The sequence below is a fragment of the Erythrolamprus reginae genome, chromosome Z (assembly GCF_031021105.1).
Source record: "Erythrolamprus reginae isolate rEryReg1 chromosome Z, rEryReg1.hap1, whole genome shotgun sequence".
Taxonomy (NCBI): domain Eukaryota; kingdom Metazoa; phylum Chordata; class Lepidosauria; order Squamata; family Dipsadidae; genus Erythrolamprus; species Erythrolamprus reginae.
Window position 1 is genome coordinate 86,424,568 of NC_091963.1, and position 21,562 is coordinate 86,446,129.

Here is a 21,562-nt window from a genome sequence, read left to right on the forward strand (position 1 = left end):
ACCCCTGCTCTATAGGGATGTTTTGAGGGTTAGTCAGAATAGAGCTGGAAGGGACTTTGGAGGACTGCTATTTAGTCCAGCCCCCTGCTCAAGCAGGAGACTCCATACCTATGATGGCAAACATATGGCATGCATGCCACAGGTGGCACTTGGAGCCATGTGTGCCAGCATGCAAGGTGTTGTCCTAGCTCAGTTCAGCATGCATGTGTGTGCCTGACAGCTGACTTTTTTTGCTCTCGTGGAAGCTCTGGGAGGTCAATTTCAGGGCTTCCAGGATGGCGTGAAGGGAGTGTTTTCACCTTCCCCAAGTTGCAAGAAAGCCTCTGGAGCCTGTGGAGGGTGAAAAATGTGCCTACTGCACCCACTGGAAGTCAGGAAACTGGGGAGTGGGCGGTGTCACCCATCCATTTGCATGGGTGTGAAATGAGTGGGGCGTTTTAAATTATAGGTTTGGGCACCCTTAATTTAAATTTAAACACACACGCATTGCGTGCACACTATTTCAGCACCTGAGGAATAAAAGGTTTACCATCACTGTAATTGACCATGTAGGCATGATCTTGTGCCACTTTAAAGGCTTGGGCCAGATGTCACCTAGAAGACACTAGATTCCAGCCCACATTTCTTCTTTGATTTTATATAACAGCTTCTTGAAAGAGACTCTTCCATTCAGCAATGGAAACTATTTCTCTACTAATACCAAATGCTACTATATCTTAAAAGAGTCATTTACCCTGACACTGGCATTTTGTGTGCTCACATAGAGTACATTGAATATATGATACCTTCAGAGTCTGCATTAATTGCATTGAGAATACCAGCAGCAGAGCCGCGACACCTTGTTTAAAAGAGCAATTGGCAGTCCTACAAAGCAGAGGGTACCTGTACCTTGCTCTTACCAACAGGCACTCTTCCCTCTAAGGTGAGCGGCTACACGGCCGCTCACAGGAAATCAAACTTTAGCGCAGCATTTTCAAGTGCCGGACAATCTTAATGACTCACTTCATTTTCCCTGCGGCTGACCTTTGCACAGCCATTTGTAGCCAGTCACTTCTGCCCCCCCCCCACTGCACAGCGGGAGCTCTTCAATTCTGCTGCCTCATTTAACTCCTCCAACTCGCAGGCAGGAGGGGAAGGAGGCTCACAAAGCCTACAGGGCTCTGCTGCCCAGTGCTGCCAGGTGACTCTTCCACTAGCCAGACTGCTGCAGCTCTCACAAGCAGGCAAGGAGGGGGAAAGTGAAGGGGGGGCTTCTCTGTACTGTAGGAGCGGGTCCAGCATTCATGTGGGTTGCTCACTGTCCAATCCGCATAGGACTGAGCCTGTCTTTAAAAAGATTGCTGGATCCGCCCCTTCCCCAGAATTTGCTCAGTCCTCCTACCGGCAGAACGCATGGTGGCTCAGCTCCTCTCTAAACAAACACCTTCTCTTCTACCAAATCCAGCAAAATAAGATAAGTAATTAGTCCTTCTATTAAATCGAAGCAATTCGGCTTTCAGCCAGCCCTTCAGGGCTCGGCTCTGAGCAGAGAAGCGGCGATAAGGCTTCCAGTTAAATGCGCAATTGCCTTGCCTTATCACTTCAGTCGGCCATATTTCTTCTGCTAAATCTGTCCAGCTGAGAGGTTTTTATTACTTGACTGTTTATTTTCGCACCTCCTGCGGAGTGGGACGCTTTACAAGGGTGTTTGTTCTGTCCCCCAGACTTAGTTTAACTCTTTAGTGACTTTTCTTGACGCGAAGGCCCTCAGCATCGAGTAATACCGGCACCAACAGCCCACCCAAGCACTGGCCGTCTGGCACCATAAAGTCCGCCGCATGGCCCAGAGTAGGCAGTGAGAGTGTCAGACTTGTACTCCCATGCTAGGCCTCTCAACCAGTGTGCCTTGGTTGCTTAATTATTGAGGCCTAGCCCTTCTGGTTTCATTGACACGAAGTCTGGATTAATCAAGGCTTGTCTTTGAGGGCAGACGCTCCTGGGCCTAGGAGCTTGGGGCCTCTTCCTCTTGGGATTTAAATTGTTCAGCCTATTGCTTCTCCCAAATTTTTGGCTCCAGACTTTGTCCCTTTAAATTGTTCAGGCCATGGCTTCTGCTATTCCCAAGAGAGGCACTTCTTCCAGAAATAATCAGGACCCTAGACCTACTGGTGATGAGATTCAAACCATCCCCCAGGCCTCGTCCTCCTCTTTCGCAATTCCTCCAGTGGCAAGGCCCACCAGAGCTGAAAAGAGAAGAGATAAAGCACTCCAAAAAATTCATGAACAATCACCTAAACACTTAAGAGTGCAGGCCCAAGTGCATGTTAGCTCATCCACAGGCAGCCACAGGCCTTTCAGGTCAGGACAAGCCTGCACCTACCTCTGATACACCACAGGACGAGAATCTCCCCTTCTTCTTGCAGGAGCAGGAAGATACCGAGGTCATTCCCATGCCTAAACTATTTAAGGACGCTTTGATGAAACAGTGGGATCATCCAACTCTAAATTCCAATCCTTCCTCTAAAGATAAGAAACTTTATAAAGTCTCACCTTCTTATGAGGATCTTATTTGTCCCAAAGCAGATGAGCCAGTCAAGATCCTGCATTCCGCAGCAGCTAAGTCTTAAAGTCAGAGGACAAATGTCTGGAACAAATGCTCAAGAAATGTTTCCTGGGGCAATCACTTGGGCAATCAAATGTGCAGCGTCAGCATCCTTCTTTACTAGAGCCATGCTTCTGTGGTTGCAACCACTTCAACAGCATATTCCTCCCGATGACTTAAGGGGCCAACAAGACCTCAACAAGGTCTTTGTAGCAGCCCAGTATGTTGCGGATGCCACCCTCAAGATTTGCGGCAAAGTCGGTGGCTGTTTCGACAGTAGCCAGGCGTCTTCTCTGGCTCCGCCCTTGGCAAGTGGGGGGTGAGGCAGAAGTGGCAGCTTTCCTTGGGCCCTCTAAAACATAAGCTATTATTTGGTGATTTACTTGATTGTCTACTTACAGAAACCACTGATAAGAAGAAACTCCTGGGGCCTACTACCAAGAAGTCTCTTAAAACGCTTCAGTCCTTTCGGCGGTCCAATCACCAACAAGATCAGGGGTTTGCGTTTCAAAGAAACTCAGGTCAGTATAATTCCCAGTTTCGTTCCCAATCAGATAGAATCCCCAGGGGCAGAGGGTCTCGATATCAAAGAGGCTCCTCCACCTCGAGGGCCTCAAAAAGGTCCAGGTAGTAATGACCACTCTATCCCCATTGGGGGGCGCCTGGCCTGGTTCGTTTCCAGCAGGCGCCACTCCTGTAAGGACCCCTGGGTTATTTCCACATTGCCACGGGGACTTCGCTTGGAGTTTATCTCCATTTCCCCCAAACATTTCAATTCATGCCCTTCTCCTAAATCCCCTTCGTCCTGTCTCCACATGGAGGAAGCAATCCATCATCTCCTCTCCATTAGGGCTATTCATACTTGGTTTCTATTCCATCCTCTTTATGGTCTCTAAGACCTGTGGAGGATGGAGAGTCATTTTGGATCTTAAAAGATTAAACCAGTATATCAAATATAGAAAGTTTAAGATGCATTCCTTTTCCTCTATCCTGGCATCTATTCACCCCGGGGACTTCATGTCCTCCTTAGACCTTATGGATGCCTATCTCCACATTCCCATTTTAAAAGGCCACAGACAATTTATCCGCTTTGTCTTTCAGGGCAAGCACTATCAGTACAGGGCCATGCCCTTCGTTCTGTCCTCGGCTCCCCGAGTCTTTACTAAGCTCCTGGGCGCCCTGGCAGCTCATATCCTGGCTACCCCCATTCATATTTTGTGCTATTTGGATGACATTTTAGTTCACGGTCCCTCCAAAGAGGGCACCTTTACAGATCTTCAGTTATCCATGCCTCTCCTAAAGGACCATGGTTTCTCCATTAACTTTAAAAAAAAGTCAGTTTCATCCTTCCACCTCCCTTCAGCACCTGGGGGCAGTCATATATTCCAACCTATCTCAGGTTTTCCTTTCTCCTGAAAGGAAGATTAGTATGAAAGAGTGTATCGCTCAAGTCAGATTCCAAAGAACGGTCCCCATTTCCACGCTGTCTTCCCTACTGGGAAAGATGGTGTCATGTATTGGTATCATTCCCATGGCACACCTCCATGCTAGGGAACTCCAATGGCTTTTATTGCCATTCCAGAGATCAGGAATCAGCAACTCAGCGCACTCCATTCTGATCCCTTCCGTCATCCTGAGATCCCTCTCGTGGTGGACTTCCTCCATTCTGCGCAAAGGATCCCTTTTCAGGATTCCAGACCAGTTTACCATCACCATGGATGCTGGTTTCCTGGGCTGGGGAGCCCATGCTCCGGGCCTGATAGCCCAAGGCACATAGTCATCGGAGGAGTCAACCAAGCCAATTAATTGGCTGGAACTGAGAGCAGTGTAGCTAGCCCTCAAGAGGTTCAAACCAGACATCCTCAACCGACATATCCTAATCCTAACAGGCAATATGGCTACAAAGAGCCACATCTGCAGACAAGGAGGCAACCGGTCCAGGGCCCTGATGCAGGAAGGTCTGAAGCTGGGCCTTTGGGTGGAGAGACACCTGCAGTCTCTGTCGGTCAACCACATATTGGGAATCCTCAATGTGCAGGCAGACTGGCTCTCCCGATCGACGCTGGATCCAAACTTATTCCAGCAGATCTGCCTCAGATTCGGTCACCTGTCGCTAGACTTGTTCGCAACCACGACCAATGCTCAGCTCCCTCAGTTCTATTCCAGATTCCCATCCCCGGGAGCAGAAGCAATAATGCACTCAGAACTCCTTGGCCTCCAGGCCTCCTATACGCCTTCCCACCAATTCCAATCCTGCCAGACGTGATCCACAAGATCCTCCTCGAGCAGGCAATACTGATAGCCCCTCATTGGCCTCGACGACCCTGGTTCGCGGACCTCCAGCGGCTATCCGTCCAGGCCCCCTGGCGACTTCCCGCTTCGGAGGATATGTTGCAGCAGGGGTGTCTCATCCAGACCCAGAGTGGTTCCATCTCACCGCTTGGCTGTTATCCGGTGCAACCTAGACCGTCGAGGTTATGATCCAGACGCCTTAGAAATGATCATAAAGTTTAGAAGAATATCTACCAACAAGATCTACGACCATATCTGGTCCAAATTTCACCAGTGGTGTTCCCTGGAAGGCCTCTCTCCCTTGTGTTTTCCCATTCACAGAATCATTTCCTTCCTCATGAAAGGCTTCCACCTAGGTCTCTCAGCCAGCACTATCCGGCGACACCTAGCAGCCTTATCCTCAGTCCTGGCAGGACCCCGAAGACAACCGCTTCGCAGTTTCCCTGAAATACAAGAACTGTTAAGAGGCATCTCGAACCTCAGGCCTCCCACTGTTCACAAATATCCATCCTGGGACTTACCTTGAGTTCTGCATTCTCTTACTCAAGTTCCATACAAACCATTAAATTCTGCCTCCTTCAGATGCCTGTCCTACAAAATAGCATTCCTGGTGGCAATCACCTCTGCCAGATGCATTTCTGAGCTGGCGGCGCTCTCTATTCGCCAGAACGTATGCCATTTTCATCCGGACAAAGTAGTCCTTCGATTGGACCCCACCTTTCTACCAAAGGTCAGCTCCATGTTTCACAGATCCCAGGACATTTTATTGCCTTCTTTCTGCTCTAACCAAAACCACCATTTCTCCATCAGATGGCACACTTTGGACCTTACTAGAGCTCTGCGAATTTATCTCCAACGTACTAGGACCTTTCGTAGGTCAGAAGCCTTATTCATAGATTTCCACCCCAGGTCTCTGAGGTCCAAAGTCTCATCCACCATATTAGGCCATTGGATTCAAGGGACAATCTCCAAAGCTCCCTCAATGTCCCACAAGGCATCATGGCACATTCTACAAGAAGTGCAGCCACATCAGCAGCCTGGGCAACTCAAGCGCCCTTGGAGGAAGTTTGCAAGGCAGCCACATGAGCCTCTCCCAATTCTTTTATAAGGCACTATAAAATTGACTCTTACGCTTCAGCGGATGCTGCCTTCGGTAGGAAAGTCCTTCAATCCGTTGTTGTTGTTGTTGTTATTATTATTATTATTATTATTATTATTATTATTATTAATTAGATTTGTATGCCGCCCCTCTCCGTAGACTCGGGGCAGCTCACAACAATAACAAAGACAATGTAAGAACAAATCTAGTAATTTAAAAAACACAAAAAAACCCATTATTAAAAGCAAGCATACACACAAACATACCATGTATAAACTGTATAGGCCTGGGGGAGATGTCTCAGTTCCCCCATGCCTGACAGCAGAGATGGGTCTTAAAAACTTTATGAAAGGCAAGGAGGGTGGGGGCAGTTCTGATCTCCGGGGGGAGCTGGTTCCAGAGGGTCAGGGCCGCCACAGAGAAGGCTCTTCTCCTGGGTCCCACCAAACGACATTGTTTAGTTGACGGGACCCGGAGAAGACCAACTCTGTGGGACCTAACCGGTCGCTGGGATTCGTGCGGCAGAAGGCGGTCCTGGAGATATTCTAGTCCGATGCCATGAAGGGCTTTATAGGTCATAACCAACACTTTCAATTGTGACCGGAAATTGATCGGCAACCAATGTAGACTGCGGAGTGTTGGTGTAACATGGGCATACCTTGGGAAGCCCATGATTGCTCTCGCAGCTGCATTCTGCACAATCTGAAGTTTCCGAACACTTTTCAAAGGTAGCCCCATGTAGAGAGCATTACAGTAGTCGAACCTCGAGATGATGAGGGCATGAGTGACTGTGAGCAGTGAGTCCTGGTCCAGATAGGGCCGCAATTGGTGCACCAGGCGAACCTGGGCAAACGCCCCCCTCGCCACAGCTGAAAGATGTTTCTCTAATGTGAGCTGTGGATCGAGGAGGACGCCCAAGTTCCGGACCCTCTCTGAGGGGGTCAATAATTCGCCCCCCAAGGTTATGGACGGGCAGATGAAATTGCCCTGGGAGGCAGAACCCACAGTCACTCCATCTTATCTGGGTTGAGTTTGAATCTGTTGACACCCATCCAGACCCCAACAGCCTCCAGGCACTGGCACATCACTTCCAGTGCTTATCTCTCATGATAGCCAACTAATCCCTCCCTAGGGACACATCTGCTGGACACGCTCCTACAGTACGGAGAAGAGGCGTGGATTGCTTACCTGAACGCCTCTTTTCGTATGCTGAGCGGGTACAGCAGTAACTTCCCTCCCTATGTCTTTCTGACTATGCTTGTGTCTTTATTCCTTCCTTTATTATCTTTGAGAGTAGAGCACTATTCGATCCACCACTTTTCGAACCTAAGTCTACGCATTCGTGAATTCTGGGGAAGGGGCGGATCCAGCAATCTTTTTAAAGACAGGATCAGTCCTATGCGGATTGGACAGTGAGCAACCCACGTGACTGCTGTACCTGCTCAGTGTACGAGAAGAGGCGTTCAGGTAAGCAATCAATGCCTATTCTGAGTTCTGTCAGAATAAAACTTGTAAGGTTTCAATTGTTCTATTCATAGCTAACACAAGATATTCAGGACCAGCTTCTCATCCCTTATTTATCACTGAAGGTATGAACAGGAATGTTCAGTATGTCCTTCATTGTAAGTAATCCATAGTGAATGCTACCTATCATCAAAATTTTATGAAAATTTGATAAAGTTATATTTTGAAAATAAGATACCTGTCTATATTTGTTGAAATTATCTATCATGACCTTTTTAAAAGATATTTTTTCAGTTTAGCCTGCTTTCCCTATTTGTTTTTGCTTCCTAAACCTCTGACAAGTTTAACAAAACAAAATCAAGTGCATTATTCTTTTTTGATGTGTCTGCTTGCACAAAGTATAACTGTGTCCTTCAAACCTGGGCTCATTATTAATGCCTCTTAATACCACAGAAAACATCTATACAGAAGGGAAGAAAATCATACACAGATTGTACTTACAAAGTTCAACAAGCCAACTAAATCCAATACAGTATTAAAATATTACATTACATCATAATTTATTACAGTGTTAGTAACATTAGCAATATTTACATTTCAAACAAACTAATCCAGGTAAATAAACTTTTATATCATCTGCCAGAAAATTAAAGCACAGCAAAACATTCTCAGAAACCATGAATTATACAGTGATACCTCATCTTACAAATCCTTCATCATACGAACTTTTCGAGATAACAACCCGGGGGTTTAAGATTTGTTTGCCTCATCTTAAGAACCATTTTCACCTTACGAACCTGAGCCCGGATGTGTGTGCTCTCTTACTGTGTGTGTGCTCTCTTACTGCAGCAGGGATTCCCCTGCCTTGTGACTGCCAAAGGGATTTCCACTTTGCTTGCCACCCCCACCGGAATTTCTTACCTCCAGGCTGCCAACACCCCTTTGCTTGCTGCAGCAGTCCGGAGGCGGGGAATCCCAGCCATGGCAAGGACCAGTGCTTCAGCCTCAGACAAGGCTCTCTGGCTTTCATTCTGTGCCTGGCACCCGCTTCCTCTGGGGAATCCCTTCAGGACTCCCTTGTGGTTATAAAGAAGAGGAATGAAGGGGGGAATTTGAAGCCCCCCTCGAAAAAACGCAGCCCATGCGAAGCCGTGCGGAAAATTTCCCACCCACACTGTTTCCCCTCACCTTTGAAAGAGAAATTTTTCTAATATCCCAAAAACGTGCCCATGTTCCCATTGAATATATCCCCCCCGCCCAAGACGTTCTCCTGTCCTGGGGGAATGTTTGATCTCCAGGAATAACTCACCCACCAGCCGCCTCTCAGGAAGTTCGTGCCAGCGGTCTCCTCCACTGGACAAGTGCACGCATGCCTCCCCTCCCTGCGGGACTCTTGCTCCTTGCTCCCAGCCTCCCCCCGCCAGAAAGACAAAGCCCACCTGAGCCAAACCCACCAGAGGTGGGCGGCGGAAGAGATGACAGCTCCACGTTTGCAGAGCCCCATCGCCGGCTTATTGCCATAGAGCAGTGATTTTCAACCTTTTTTGAGCTGCGGCACATTTTTTACATTTACAAAATCCTGGGGCACACCACCAACCAAAATGACACAAAATGACACCTTAAGTCACTCTCCTCTCTTTTTCCACTCCTGTCTCCTCCCCACCCTTGTGTGTGTGTGTGTGTGTATACACACTCTTGAACCATTTCCAAAAACAGGTGAGGGTTTGGTTTTTCTCTCTCTTATTCTTTGGGTGCTTTTTATCATATGCTTTAAATCAAGAGTCACTTCCATCTCTCTTTTGTTTCTCTCTCTTTCCTCTCATTCTCTGGCTCAATCATTTTTTTCTCATTTCTCTTTTTTCCTCCCCTTTCTGCTCATTTCTCTCTCTCTCTTGCTTTCTTTCTCTCTCTCTCTCTCTTGCTTTCTTTCTCTCTCTCTCTTGCTTTCTTTCTCTCTCTCTCTCTTGCCTTCTTGCTCTCTCACTCTTGCTTTCTCTCTCTTTCTCTCTTTTCTTTCTCTCTTGCTTTCTCTCTCTCACTCTCTTGCTCTCTCTCTTGCTCTCTCTCTTGCTCTTTCTCTCTTTCTTTCTCTCTCTCTTTCTCACTCTCACTCTCTCAGCAAAAAGTTGCGAGACCGGAACCTGATCTTCCTTCTTCGCGGCACACCTGACCATGTCTCGCGGCACACTGGTTGAAAAACACTGCCATAGAGGGTTCACACACACACAACACCACGCCCACTCTTGCCTCCTTTGAAGGCTCAATTGTTGTTGCGAGCAGCTTTTGCAGAACTTCCTCAGAGGAGTAGGGAAAAGAAGTGCGGGAAGGGCAGAAGGGGGTTTGTGGGGTGCGTTTACTGAGGGAGGCCAAGCAATTGAGGGGCTTCCTCTTTTTTGCACCTTTGTGGTACCACCACCTTTCCGGGTCGAAACGGCCCCGCTTTCCCGTTTCCCCAACACATCCACCAGCTTCTTTTTTTTCTACCTTGGCCTTCCCGCCCAGTTCCCTTAAGCACTCAGAGAAAACCCTCTCACAGGGTTTCAATTTAAAATATCACATTTGATTAAAAAACTCTGAGTCATGTAATTTGTTTCAAGTTAGGCACTTGGAAAAGTTATTTGGAAGTTAAAATATTTGAAGACCAAACATATTTGAATATTTGAATAACATGAATTGTCCACCTTTCATGGCCAAATTTTTATTTTATGAATGGTGTGCATGCATAAGATTTCATTGGTTTTTATATAAAAGGGTTTTATTGGGGTTAGTGGGGGTTTTTTTTAGAGTTTATATTCAATTTCCTTTTTTTATTGCTGTATCTTTTTGTATTATTATCCGGTTCCAGTGGCGTGGAAGCAGCAGGAGGAGGTGAGAGCTCCACTGCCTTGAACTACGGTTTTCCCATCTAACAGCAGAATTCAACAACTTATTTAACATATTAGGGGGGATGGGCAGGGTCAATGGCCATGGCGCCATGGGGCTCCCTCGCTCCTACGAGGGTAGTCCCAAATCCCCATCGTCCGGGGACCTGATCCTCCCTGCAGGAGAGGTGACGTAGGGGACGTGGCTGGTGGCCCGATTGGGGGATTGGCAAACCCCCATCGGATGAACCGGCATGTCTCGTGCTGGCAGTGGTGCGAAGTCGGCTTGCTGACATTAGCCATGGACGATCTTCGCAATGCAGGAAATTGAAAAAGAGCGGTATCATCTGGGAAGAGACCAAATAGGAAGCATTGGTTACATTAAGTAATATTAAGCGGTGTGCTGGTGAGTCGGAAGCGCTAAAACATCTTAAAAAGAAATGTTGGAGAATTTGTTGCTTTTGGAATTGGAAAAGCCAGAAATGAGGTCACAGAGGCTGTCTGAGTATGAGGGCATATGTCAGAAGCGTTAGAACAGCGCAAATGCCTGAATTCTATCTTCTTTACTTGAAGAGTTTTTAATGGCTGAAAGAAAGGGGAAAAAAGGTTTTGAGGCGTTCTGGTGGAAATGGAGTCTGGCACTTTGGTTTTCGTCAGAATGATTCCCCTTTGCATATCAGGAAGGAGAAGGGGAAGGAAATGACGTTTCAGTTTTCAACACGTTTCGCCATCTTGGATACAAGGAACTATCGATACCATCGAGGTGGAGTAGGAGAGACTAGCAGAGATACTTCTTAAGATCGTTTCAATAAATCAAGTCATCAAGTCGGGGTTTCTTTTTCAATTACAGTAATTACTTTTGGAGATACAATCGGAGAAATAATCGGAGATACATTACGGAGTGCTATGGAGCGATACGAGGAGCTACGAGGTTGAAATTTGAAAGTCATTATTAACATGATTTTTAACAACCTGACTTCTAAGAAGAGAAGAGAAAGACGGAAAGAAGAAAAAAGGGACAAGGAGATATTTCGTGGCAAGAGACTTTATTCCCATAAAATGTTGGCGTTTACTAAGGTTAGGTTGGACTTTAGATCCTAATTGGACTTATAATATGGACTCAGATTGGACTTATAATATGGACCCAGATTTGACTAAATATTATTAAATATCACTAACTCAAAATTACTTGATACAATTAACATTATATGGGAAGGTCTACCATGAAAAGATGGAAGATGGAAAAGTTGAAATAATATTACAATCATTATAATTATTATAATCATATTAAATGGGGGACTACGTGTATTTGGATTAATTTAGACCATAAGAATTGCATAAAATTAGGGGAATGGTACTTTGGTTTGGGGACGGTATGGTTCGAGGAAAGGGAAACTATTTGAGTAGAAGAAAAATGATATATAATTAAGAGATTTATTAGACTTTTAAAAATATTAGTTGGGTAAACTTAAACTTAAAGTATAAAATATGGATATTGAAGAATGAAAATAATGAAATAATGAATATAGAGATGGGAAATTGGGTTTTTTTGTATTTTTATCTTTGTACTATTTTAATGAAGAAGATTGATATCAATGATGCTGATTATTTTACTGATTTACAAGGAGGAGGGAAGTGGGGTAAACTGATGTGAGTTAGTGTGGAAAACATAAGAAAGTAATATGAAAGAAACAATAGTAAGAAAATTAAGGTATAGTTAACAGACTTTTTTATGAAAAAAATTGACAGAGTAAATACAGAAATAGAACTAAGAATGTAATGAATTTTAATGGGTAATTAATGAATTGCTTTTTGATACAAAGTATTGGGAATTAGAATTAAGATATTTAAACTTTTGATTTAAAAACATAAAACATATTGACTTAAAAAGATAAAGATTGACAATCTAAATCAGTGTTTTTCAACCAGTGTGCCGGGGCACACTAGTGTGCCACGAGACATGGTCAGGTGTGCCGCGAAGCTCGGAGAGAGAAAGAAAGCAAGAGAGAGAGAGAGAAAGAGAAAGAAAGAGAGAGAAAGAAAGAAAGAGAGAGAGAGAGAGAAAGAGAACGAGAAAGAAAGCAAGAAAGAGAGAAAGAGGGAGGGAAGGAGAGAGAGAGAAAGACATAGAGGGAGGCAGGGAGGGAGGGAGAAAGAGAGCAAAAAAGAGAGGAAGGAAGGAAAAGAAAGAAAGAGGGATAGAGAGAGAAAGAAAAAGGAAGGGAGAGAAAGAGGGAGAGAGAAATAGAGCGAAAGGGAGGAAGAGAGAGAGAGAATTTTTTTGTCCAAACTTTTTATAGCCCCCCCCCTGCCCCGCTCAATGTGCCCCGGGGTTTCGTAAATGTAAATAATGTGCCACGGCTCAAAAAAGGTTGAAAATCACTGATCTAAATGATATGGAATAGTATGTATGGAAAAAAAATTTAAAGATGAAATTTATATGATATACTACTGTACTATTTATTGATAATACACAGATTACTGTAATGATTATTAAGTGAATTAATTTACAAAAAGGTAAAAAAATGATTCAGATTTGAGAGGAGGAAGGGTTTTTTTGCTTTATCCATTGGGATCATTAATACTAGAATAGGGCATGAGAATTCCGCTGGCTATACAGCGCTAATATTAGAGTAGGGCACAAAGATACACAACTTGATTCCAGTGGGTATTCAGAGAAGTTTCCTTTTCTTTGATTAGGTTAGTTATTTTTTCTTTTCTTTCCCCTCTCGCCTCTCTTTAAGGTATAAGGCAAGAGAAAGTTTTATCAATAAAATAATAATTGATTAAAGAAATGGATTTTTTTCCTTTTGGTTATTGGGATTAACAAATTTAGAATAGGGCATGATGATTCTGCTGGACATGCAGCGTTAATCTTAGATTAGGGCATGATGATTTAGCTGGGTATACAGCATGTTTCTTTGGAGTTGATCCGAGTGGACTAATGGGGGATTTTTCTTTTCTTGCTTATTTTATCATTTTATTTTTCTTTCTTTTTTTTTTACAATATTTATAGACATGATTGAAAGAAAGTTGGAGGTAAAAAGGAGCTTAAGGCTAAAAGTTAAGGTTTTAGGAATTCATTGGTTCGATATGAAAGTAGGAGGTGAAGTATAAGAGGAGGAGGAAGTTATTTTTCCATTTCTTCCTCCCCTTTTTCTCTTGTTCTTCTTTCTTTCTCTTTTTTCCCTTTTCTTCTTCTATTTTTGTTATTTGTCATGATTTTTTATATAATGGAATTACATATTAGGTTTTGTAATTTTGCAATTCGGCTAATTGGGTGTTTTTAGGAGATGTTATTTCTTTGTTTTTGTTAGGTTCTCCTCCAGTTTGTCACCAGTAGGGGTTTTTTTATGTTCTTTTTTTCTTTAGAAGTTCCTTATTAATGGGCGATTATCATTTTAAAAGGTTATTAATTTTATATATATATATATATGTGTGTGTGTGTGTGTGTGTGTGTGTGTGTGAATGATGAGGCAGCAGCCATCTCGATCACCGGAACATAGAAACTTTAATAAAACCACTTAGCTTTCGTTAGCGTGCTGCTAACTTCGTCAGAGTATTAAAATGCCATGGGAGACAATCACCTTTATAAAGCATTATTCAGTCTGCTCATTGCCCGCGTCATAGGGCCACACCCTTCCCTCCCCTCTGCGGCAAGCCTAATTATGGGCTTGCTCATGCTGGCTAAAGGGGGATCTACCGCTTTTACTCGTGTCTGTTGCCTCTTTCCCTCCCCAAGGGAGGAGGTGGAGTTATGAGGCAATACTTCGGAGGTGTTCGGTATTACTTTTTTTTTTTTTTTTTAGCCAGCATGAGCAAGCCCATAATTAGGCTTGCCGCAGAGGGGAGGGAAGGGTGTGGCCCTATGACGCGGGCAATGAGCAGACTGAATAATGCTTTATAAAGGTGATTGTCTCCCATGGCATTTTAATACTCTGACGAAGTTAGCAGCACGCTAACGAAAGCTAAGTGGTTTTATTAAAGTTTCTATGTTCCGGTGATCGAGATGGCTGCTGCCTCATCATTCACACACATACCTGGAACTCGCATTTTTAGGACTATTCTTTATATATATATATATATAAATATATATATATATATATATATATATATATATATATATATATATATATATATATATATGAAAATCGACATAGAGATATGGAGAAATTTGAATTTTACAGCCTAATCATCTTGAGACATTTTAAATCTAGAACAGCTTAAAATAGGTTTTAGCTAATAATATTTTTTTTCTTTTCTTCCTCTTATGTTGTTTTCCTTTCTTTATAAACTTTATTTTTCAGCTTTTACTCTTAAACTTTATTTCCTTTTTGTTAGTTAGTTGTTATTTGTCATGATTTTTTATATAATGGAATTACATATAAGAATTTGAGTAGCTAATTTTTATCCAGATGTTAAAAGCTAAGGAGGCAGCATTGATCTTTAGATAATGCAATTTGTAAAATTGAACTATTGTAAAGCAACTCGATGTTTTTGGTATTTTTTCAACTGTACTGTGAATGAAGAGAAAAAAATTTAAAAAATTTGAAAAAAACTTATTTAACGTATTTAAACCTGTTCTGTGTCCTTGGCATTATATCATCTTCGAATTTATATTAAGATCTGAATTAAGTATGAGAATTAAACGTGAGGACGGTGCTTGGAGATCTGAGAGCAAGTAAAGATGGTGACTGGCATTACGAGAGCAGAGGAGAGTGAGACCGGAGACATCAAGATCACCAGCTGTGAGAAAGAGTGAGCAACCGAGAGGCAGCAAACATGGAAAATTAACAGCAATTAACAGTAAGCTTTAACTCATTTGAATAGAGAGGGTGACCGGAGTTTAAATTCTATGGCCATGTGAGGTATTTTCGCTGTGGAGAGTGATCGGAGCAGCAATTGTTGGAAGTTACTCTGGGAGCCTGGAGTCACCGAACACACTGTGGATGCCGGGGAACTTTTCCCAGCATCGGGATCAGCGTGCTCTGGATCGGAGAAGCGGTCGGAGTGGTTGGAGACCTTGCGGGGACCACTATAATATTGAGAAACAGATCTATCAGCACCTTGACTTCTCGGGGTTAAAGCCAGTTTATCATCTCTGGCAAGATTTCACCAGGAAGAGAGACCAAGTGAGTGAGCCCTTCTGCTATTTTCGAGCTACTGCTCTCCTTTTGTCCGCGGAATTCTGGTTGCTGCAAGGACTTTTCTGTGTGAATTACTTTGCTTGGATTATATGGTTTATATTTATTGCAGCTGGCACTTTAATCTGTGAGGGAGGAGATGATGAAAGATTTGGACTTCTAGAAACTTCTATATGACTCTATCATAAGAAGATCCGGGATAGAGACCCTTATCTATGCCTTATTAGAACTCAATTGTTTCATCCTTATTTGCACCATCCTGATTATTTTGATTATCCTGACTATTACCATCCTTGTTTATACCATTTTGATTGATTACCAGCTATTAGAATTAATTTTTTGGTCTCAGATTTTGATTGGACCAAGGACTGTTTTGTTATACAGATGCTTATTTTATATAATATCATTATGTTGTTGTTATCAGTGGGGAAGGAGGGAGGGATTTTTATGTAAATTATGACTAATTTATATAGTTTAATATTTTTAGGGAAGACTATTGTTTTAAGTAAATCACTGGGTTTTTTTTTAAGGATGGGTGATTGGGACTGGATGAGGAGTATATGTGATATGAATGAGTGTGCTGTTATGAATGGAAAGGTCAGCTTGCCTGGTGGCATGGAGGCGGGAGGGTTGGGGGAGCTTATCTCTGGGGTGGTAGAGGGCCAGAACATTCCGGTGCTGCTGGGGAGAGGCAGATATGGCAGGATCCATGGGGCAGAACGCTCTCAGGGAATGAGGGAACTCTGCTTGAAAGTGATCCCTTGTTCCAGCCCCATGAGCTCAGCCCAGGGTACTGGTAATGATTGTAAACCAGGCCCCAGACTCAGGCTGCTGCTGCTCAATGCCAGGCCGGTTGTAAATAAAGCTCTCCTTATCCGGGATTTGATCCTGGAGGAGGAGGCCGACCTGGTATGTGTGACTGAAACCTGTCTGGGCCCAGAGGGAGGAGTTCCCCTCTCTGAAATATGCCCAGCCGGGTTTCAGGTATGGCATCAGCCACGACCCCAAGGAGGGGGGGGGAGGAGTGGCTATTATAGCCAAGGAGACTTTTAGCCTACGCAGACTCCCTGCCCCTGAGATTGCAGGTTGTGAGTCCCTCTGTGAAGTTGGACCTAGGGGTTCAGGTGGGCTTGTTGCTTACATACCTGACTCCCAGCTGTGTGTCAACACTGCCTGCACTGCTCGAGGAGGTAGTCCAGACTTATTGTCTTAGGGAACTTTAATCTAACGTCTCTCAGCGAATCCTCTGGGTTAATGCAAGGGTTCATGGCCACCATGACAACCATGGATCTGACCCAAGTAGTTCAGGGTCCGACCCATGAGAGGGGGCATGCACCCGACATGATATTTCTCTTGGAGCAGCTGAGTGATGGTCTGAGATTAAGGGGCTTAGATATTCTGCCTTTCTCATGGTCAGACCATTTTCTGCTATGGCTTGACTTCAAGGCTGCAATCCTTACCCGCAGGGAGGCGGAACCGATTAGATGATTCCGCCCCAGATGCCTGATGGACCTAGAGGGCTTTCAGAGGGCGCTTGGGGTTTTACTACACAGTTTGGCAGAGTCCCTCGCTTTGGCCTGGAACAAGGCTGCAACGGCGGCTCTTGACCGGATTGCGCCATTGCGACCTCTCTGTGGCACTAGACCCCGGAGAGCTCCTTAGTTTACCGAGGACTCCAGGTGTTGAAACACCAGAAGAGATGTCTAGAGAAGCGATGGAGGAAAAGTAAATCTGAGTCTGATCGAACACTTGTAAGAGCTTACATTAAGACTTACAAGATGGCGCTTAAGGTGGCAAGATGTGTGTATCATGCTGCCTTGATTGCATCAGTGGAATCCCGCCTGGCCTTCCTGTTTAGGTGACCCGCTCCCTTCTAAATCAGGGGAGTTGGGGAGCCTTGCAGGGCAGTGCCAAGGTTTTTCGCTGATAAAATCGCTCAGATTCGGATGCACCTTGACTCCGATTGGATTGCAGTGTCGGTTGACAATGAATCAGTCGACGTGATTGGGGCCCGTCTTTGTCCATCTGTCTGGGAGGAGTTTGACCTGGGGATACCTGATGAAGAGGACAAGGCCATTGGAGTTGTAAGTTCCACCACCTGTTTGCTGGACCTGTGTCCCTCTTGGCTGGTTTCGGCCAGCAGGGAGGTGACACGGAGCTGGGTCCAGGAGACTGTCAATGCTTCTCTGAGGGGGGGTCCTTCCCGGCTCCCTACAAGGAGGCACTTGTGTTCTCCCTCCTCAAGAAGCCTTCGCTGGACCCAGCCATACTTAATAACTGCCGTACAGTCTCCAACCTCCCCTTTATGGGGAAGGTTGTTGAGAAGGTGGTGGCACTCTAGCTCCAGCGGTCCTTGGAAGAAGCCGATTATCTAGGCCCTCAGCAATGATGGATGATCTCTGGTGGGCCCGGAATAGGGGTTTATTATTATTATTATTATTTATTAGATTTGTATGCCGCCCCTTTCTGTAGACTCTTTTCTGGTGCTTCTTGACCTCTCAAAGGCTTTCGATACTATCGACCATGGTATCCTTCTTTGCCGGCTGGAGGGGTTGGGAGTGGGAGGCACTGTTTTACAGTGGTTCTTCTACCTCTCCTGCTGGTCACAGTCGGTGTTAGTGGTTTTACTACACAGTTTGGCAGAGTCCCTCGCTTTGGCCTGGAACAAGGCTGCAACGGCGGCTCTTGACCGGATTGCGCCATTGCGACCTCTCTGTGGCACTAGACCCCGGAGAGCTCCTTAGTTTACCGAGGACTCCAGGTGTTGAAACACCAGAAGAGATGTCTAGAGAAGCGATGGAGGAAAAGTAAATCTGAGTCTGATCGAACACTTGTAAGAGCTTACATTAAGACTTACAAGATGGCGCTTAAGGTGGCAAGATGTGTGTATCATGCTGCCTTGATTGCATCAGTGGAATCCCGCCTGGCCTTCCTGTTTAGGTGACCCGCTCCCTTCTAAATCAGGGGAGTTGGGGAGCCTTGCAGGGCAGTGCCAAGGTTTTTCGCTGATAAAATCGCTCAGATTCGGATGCACCTTGACTCCGATTGGATTGCAGTGTCGGTTGACAATGAATCAGTCGACATGATTGGGGCCCGTCTTTGTCCATCTGTCTGGGAGGAGTTTGACCTGGGGATACCTGATGAAGAGGACAAGGCCATTGGAGTTGTAAGTTCCACCACCTGTTTGCTGGACCTGTGTCCCTCTTGGCTGGTTTCGGCCAGCAGGGAGGTGACACGGAGCTGGGTCCAGGAGACTGTCAATGCTTCTCTGAGGGGGGGTCCTTCCCGGCTCCCTACAAGGAGGCACTTGTGTTCTCCCTCCTCAAGAAGCCTTCGCTGGACCCAGCCATACTTAATAACTGCCGTACAGTCTCCAACCTCCCCTTTATGGGGAAGGTTGTTGAGAAGGTGGTGGCACTCTAGCTCCAGCGGTCCTTGGAAGAAGCCGATTATCTAGGCCCTCAGCAATGATGGATGATCTCTGGTGGGCCCGGAATAGGGGTTTATTATTATTATTATTATTTATTAGATTTGTATGCCGCCCCTTTCTGTAGACTCTTTTCTGGTGCTTCTTGACCTCTCAAAGGCTTTCGATACTATCGACCATGGTATCCTTCTTTGCCGGCTGGAGGGGTTGGGAGTGGGAGGCACTGTTTTACAGTGGTTCTTCTACCTCTCCTGCTGGTCACAGTCGGTGTTAGTGGGGGGCCAGAGGTCAACCTCTAGGTTTATCCCTTGTGGGGTGCCTCAGGGGTCAGTCCTCTCCCCCCTGCTATTCAATATCTACATGAAACCACTTCGTGAAATCATCCAAGGGCATGGGTTGAGGTGTCATCAATATGCGGGTGACACCCAGTTGTACATCTCCACCCCATGTCCAGTCCGCGAAGCAATGGAAATGATGTGCCAGAGCCTGGATGGGTGTCAACAGGCTTAAACTCAACCCTGACTAGACGGAGTGGCTGTGGGTTCTGCCTCCCAAGGACAATTCCATCTGTCCATCCATTACCCTGCGGGGACTATTGACCCCCTCGGAGAGGGTCCGCAACGTGGGCATCCTCGATCCACAGCTAATATTAGAACATCATCTTTCGGCTGTGGCAAGGAGGGCATTTGCTCAGGTTCACCTAATGCACCAGTTACAGCCCTATTTGCACAGGGAATCTCTGCTAATGGTCACTCATGCCCTCATCACCTCGAGGTTCGACTGCTGCAACACTCTCTACATGGGGTTACCTCTGAAGAGTGTTCGGAAACTTCAGATCATGCAGAATGCGTCCATGTGAGCAGTCATTGGGCTTCCCAGATAAACCCATGTCTCATCAACACTCCGCGGCTGCACTGGTTGCCGATTAGTTTCCGGACACAATTCAAAGTGTTGGTAATGACCTATAAAGCCCTACATGGCATCGGACCAGAATACCTACGGGACTGCCTGCTGCCACACAAATCCCAGTGGCCGACTAGGTCCCACAGAGTTGGCCTTCTCCAGGTCCCGTCAACTAAACAATGTCACCTAGGAGAAGAACTGTCTCTGTGGTGGCCATGGCCCTCTGGAATCAACTCCCCCCGGAGATTCGAACTGCCCCCACCCTCCTCATCTTACGCAAGACTCTGAAGACCCATTTATGTCACCAGGCATGGGGGGATTAATGCTGCCCCTCTGACTAGTAAGACTTGAGTATGGTATGATTGTGTAGTATCGATTGTGGTTTTTTTTAACGATAGTGGATTTTTAATTTTAGTTTTTAACCATTAGATTTGTGCTATATTGTTATTGTTGTTGTGAGCCACCCCAAGTCCTCGGAGAGGTGCGGCATACAAATCTAATAAATTATTATTATTATTATTATTATTATTATTATTATTATTATTATTTTGTTGTTGTTGTTGTTGTAAGCTGCCCTGAGTCCTTCGGAATTGGGTGGCATAGAAGTCGAATAAATAAATAAATATTGAGCACCCAGGCATGAGATCCATATCTCTTTAATACAATTCAATTCAAATACTGCATATAGTTTATTATTTATTAATTTTACCTTTTGATTCATATCACAGTGAGAGCTCATGCGGAATGTTTCTGCAACACACACAAACGCCGGCATGTGCCTGTCAGTAAAAGCAAGGTACAGACGGCCTTCTGCTTTGGAGGACTGCTGATTGCTCTTTTTAAAAAGGCATCACGGCTCCGCCGTTGGTATTTTCAATACAATTAATGCAAACTCTGAAGGTATCCTATTCCAGGGGTAGGCAAAGTTAGCTCTTCTATGACAAATGGACTTAAACTCCCAGAATTCCTGAGCTAGCATGATTGGCTCAGGAATTCTGGGAGTTAAAATCCACATGTCATAGAAAGGCCAACTTGCCTACCCCTGGCCTATTCAATGTATTTTGTGTGCACGCACAAAATAATGTATTCCTTCAGTTTAATGGGTTTATTCTTGTATGCCAGAGTAAATGACTCTTTTAAGATATGGTAGCAATTGATGAGAATTTCCATTTGCTGAATGGAAGCGTCTCTTCTAAGTAGCTCAGTAGATCAAAGAAGAAATATGGGCTGGAATCAGGTGACATTTGGCCCACGCTTTTAAAGTGCCACAAGAAAATTGGCCAAAAATGTTGTTTGAACCTTCTATTTCATTTCATAGGTAAACCTATGAAGGTCCCGCTGAAATGAACAACACAGAACAGTAGTGTTTAATGGCTGTTTATTTATCTTGCCTTGGTCTAAAATTTCTGTCTGCTTTCTTCACTGTTTATTAGAAATAGATGTACCATCATTTATGCAATCATTGATATTCTAACAAGCCAGAAACTGTTAAGATGAGACAGACTTTCAATGACTAACTGTGTACATTACCCTAAATACCATACAAGTATTTTATTATTGCAGATGCAGACTTGCAGTATTATAAGTGATGCTGATATATAACACTTTTAATTAAGTGGATACATTGAATAAACTTTGAGTTTCAAATAACACTGATTTCATTGTTGTCTTGGATGACATCTGTGAAAAAAATTCAGGTGCTCAGGCATGAAAATGTGCTGCTGAGACACTATACTTTTTCGCCTACACCGAAAAAAAATTAGAGGGAACATTGCCAATAGGAGCGTGTTT

General features: G+C 44.7%; 1 protein-coding gene across 5 annotated transcripts in view; it reads left to right on the forward strand.

The window, feature by feature from the left end:
- Positions 1-21,562, forward strand: part of PDCD6 (programmed cell death 6) — a 73,793-nt gene that overhangs the window by 38,714 nt on the left and 13,517 nt on the right. For 2 of the 5 annotated variants that reach the window (XM_070727761.1, XM_070727762.1), the window contains exon 3: positions 2,983-3,102. The exons of 2 other annotated variants lie outside the window; for them this stretch is intronic. In XM_070727761.1, coding sequence (XP_070583862.1) covers positions 2,983-3,102 — 120 coding nt within the window. Of the gene's footprint in view, positions 1-2,982; positions 3,103-14,970; positions 15,104-21,562 lie in introns of those variants that run through there. One more of the 5 variants, XM_070727765.1, reaches the window with a different exon arrangement.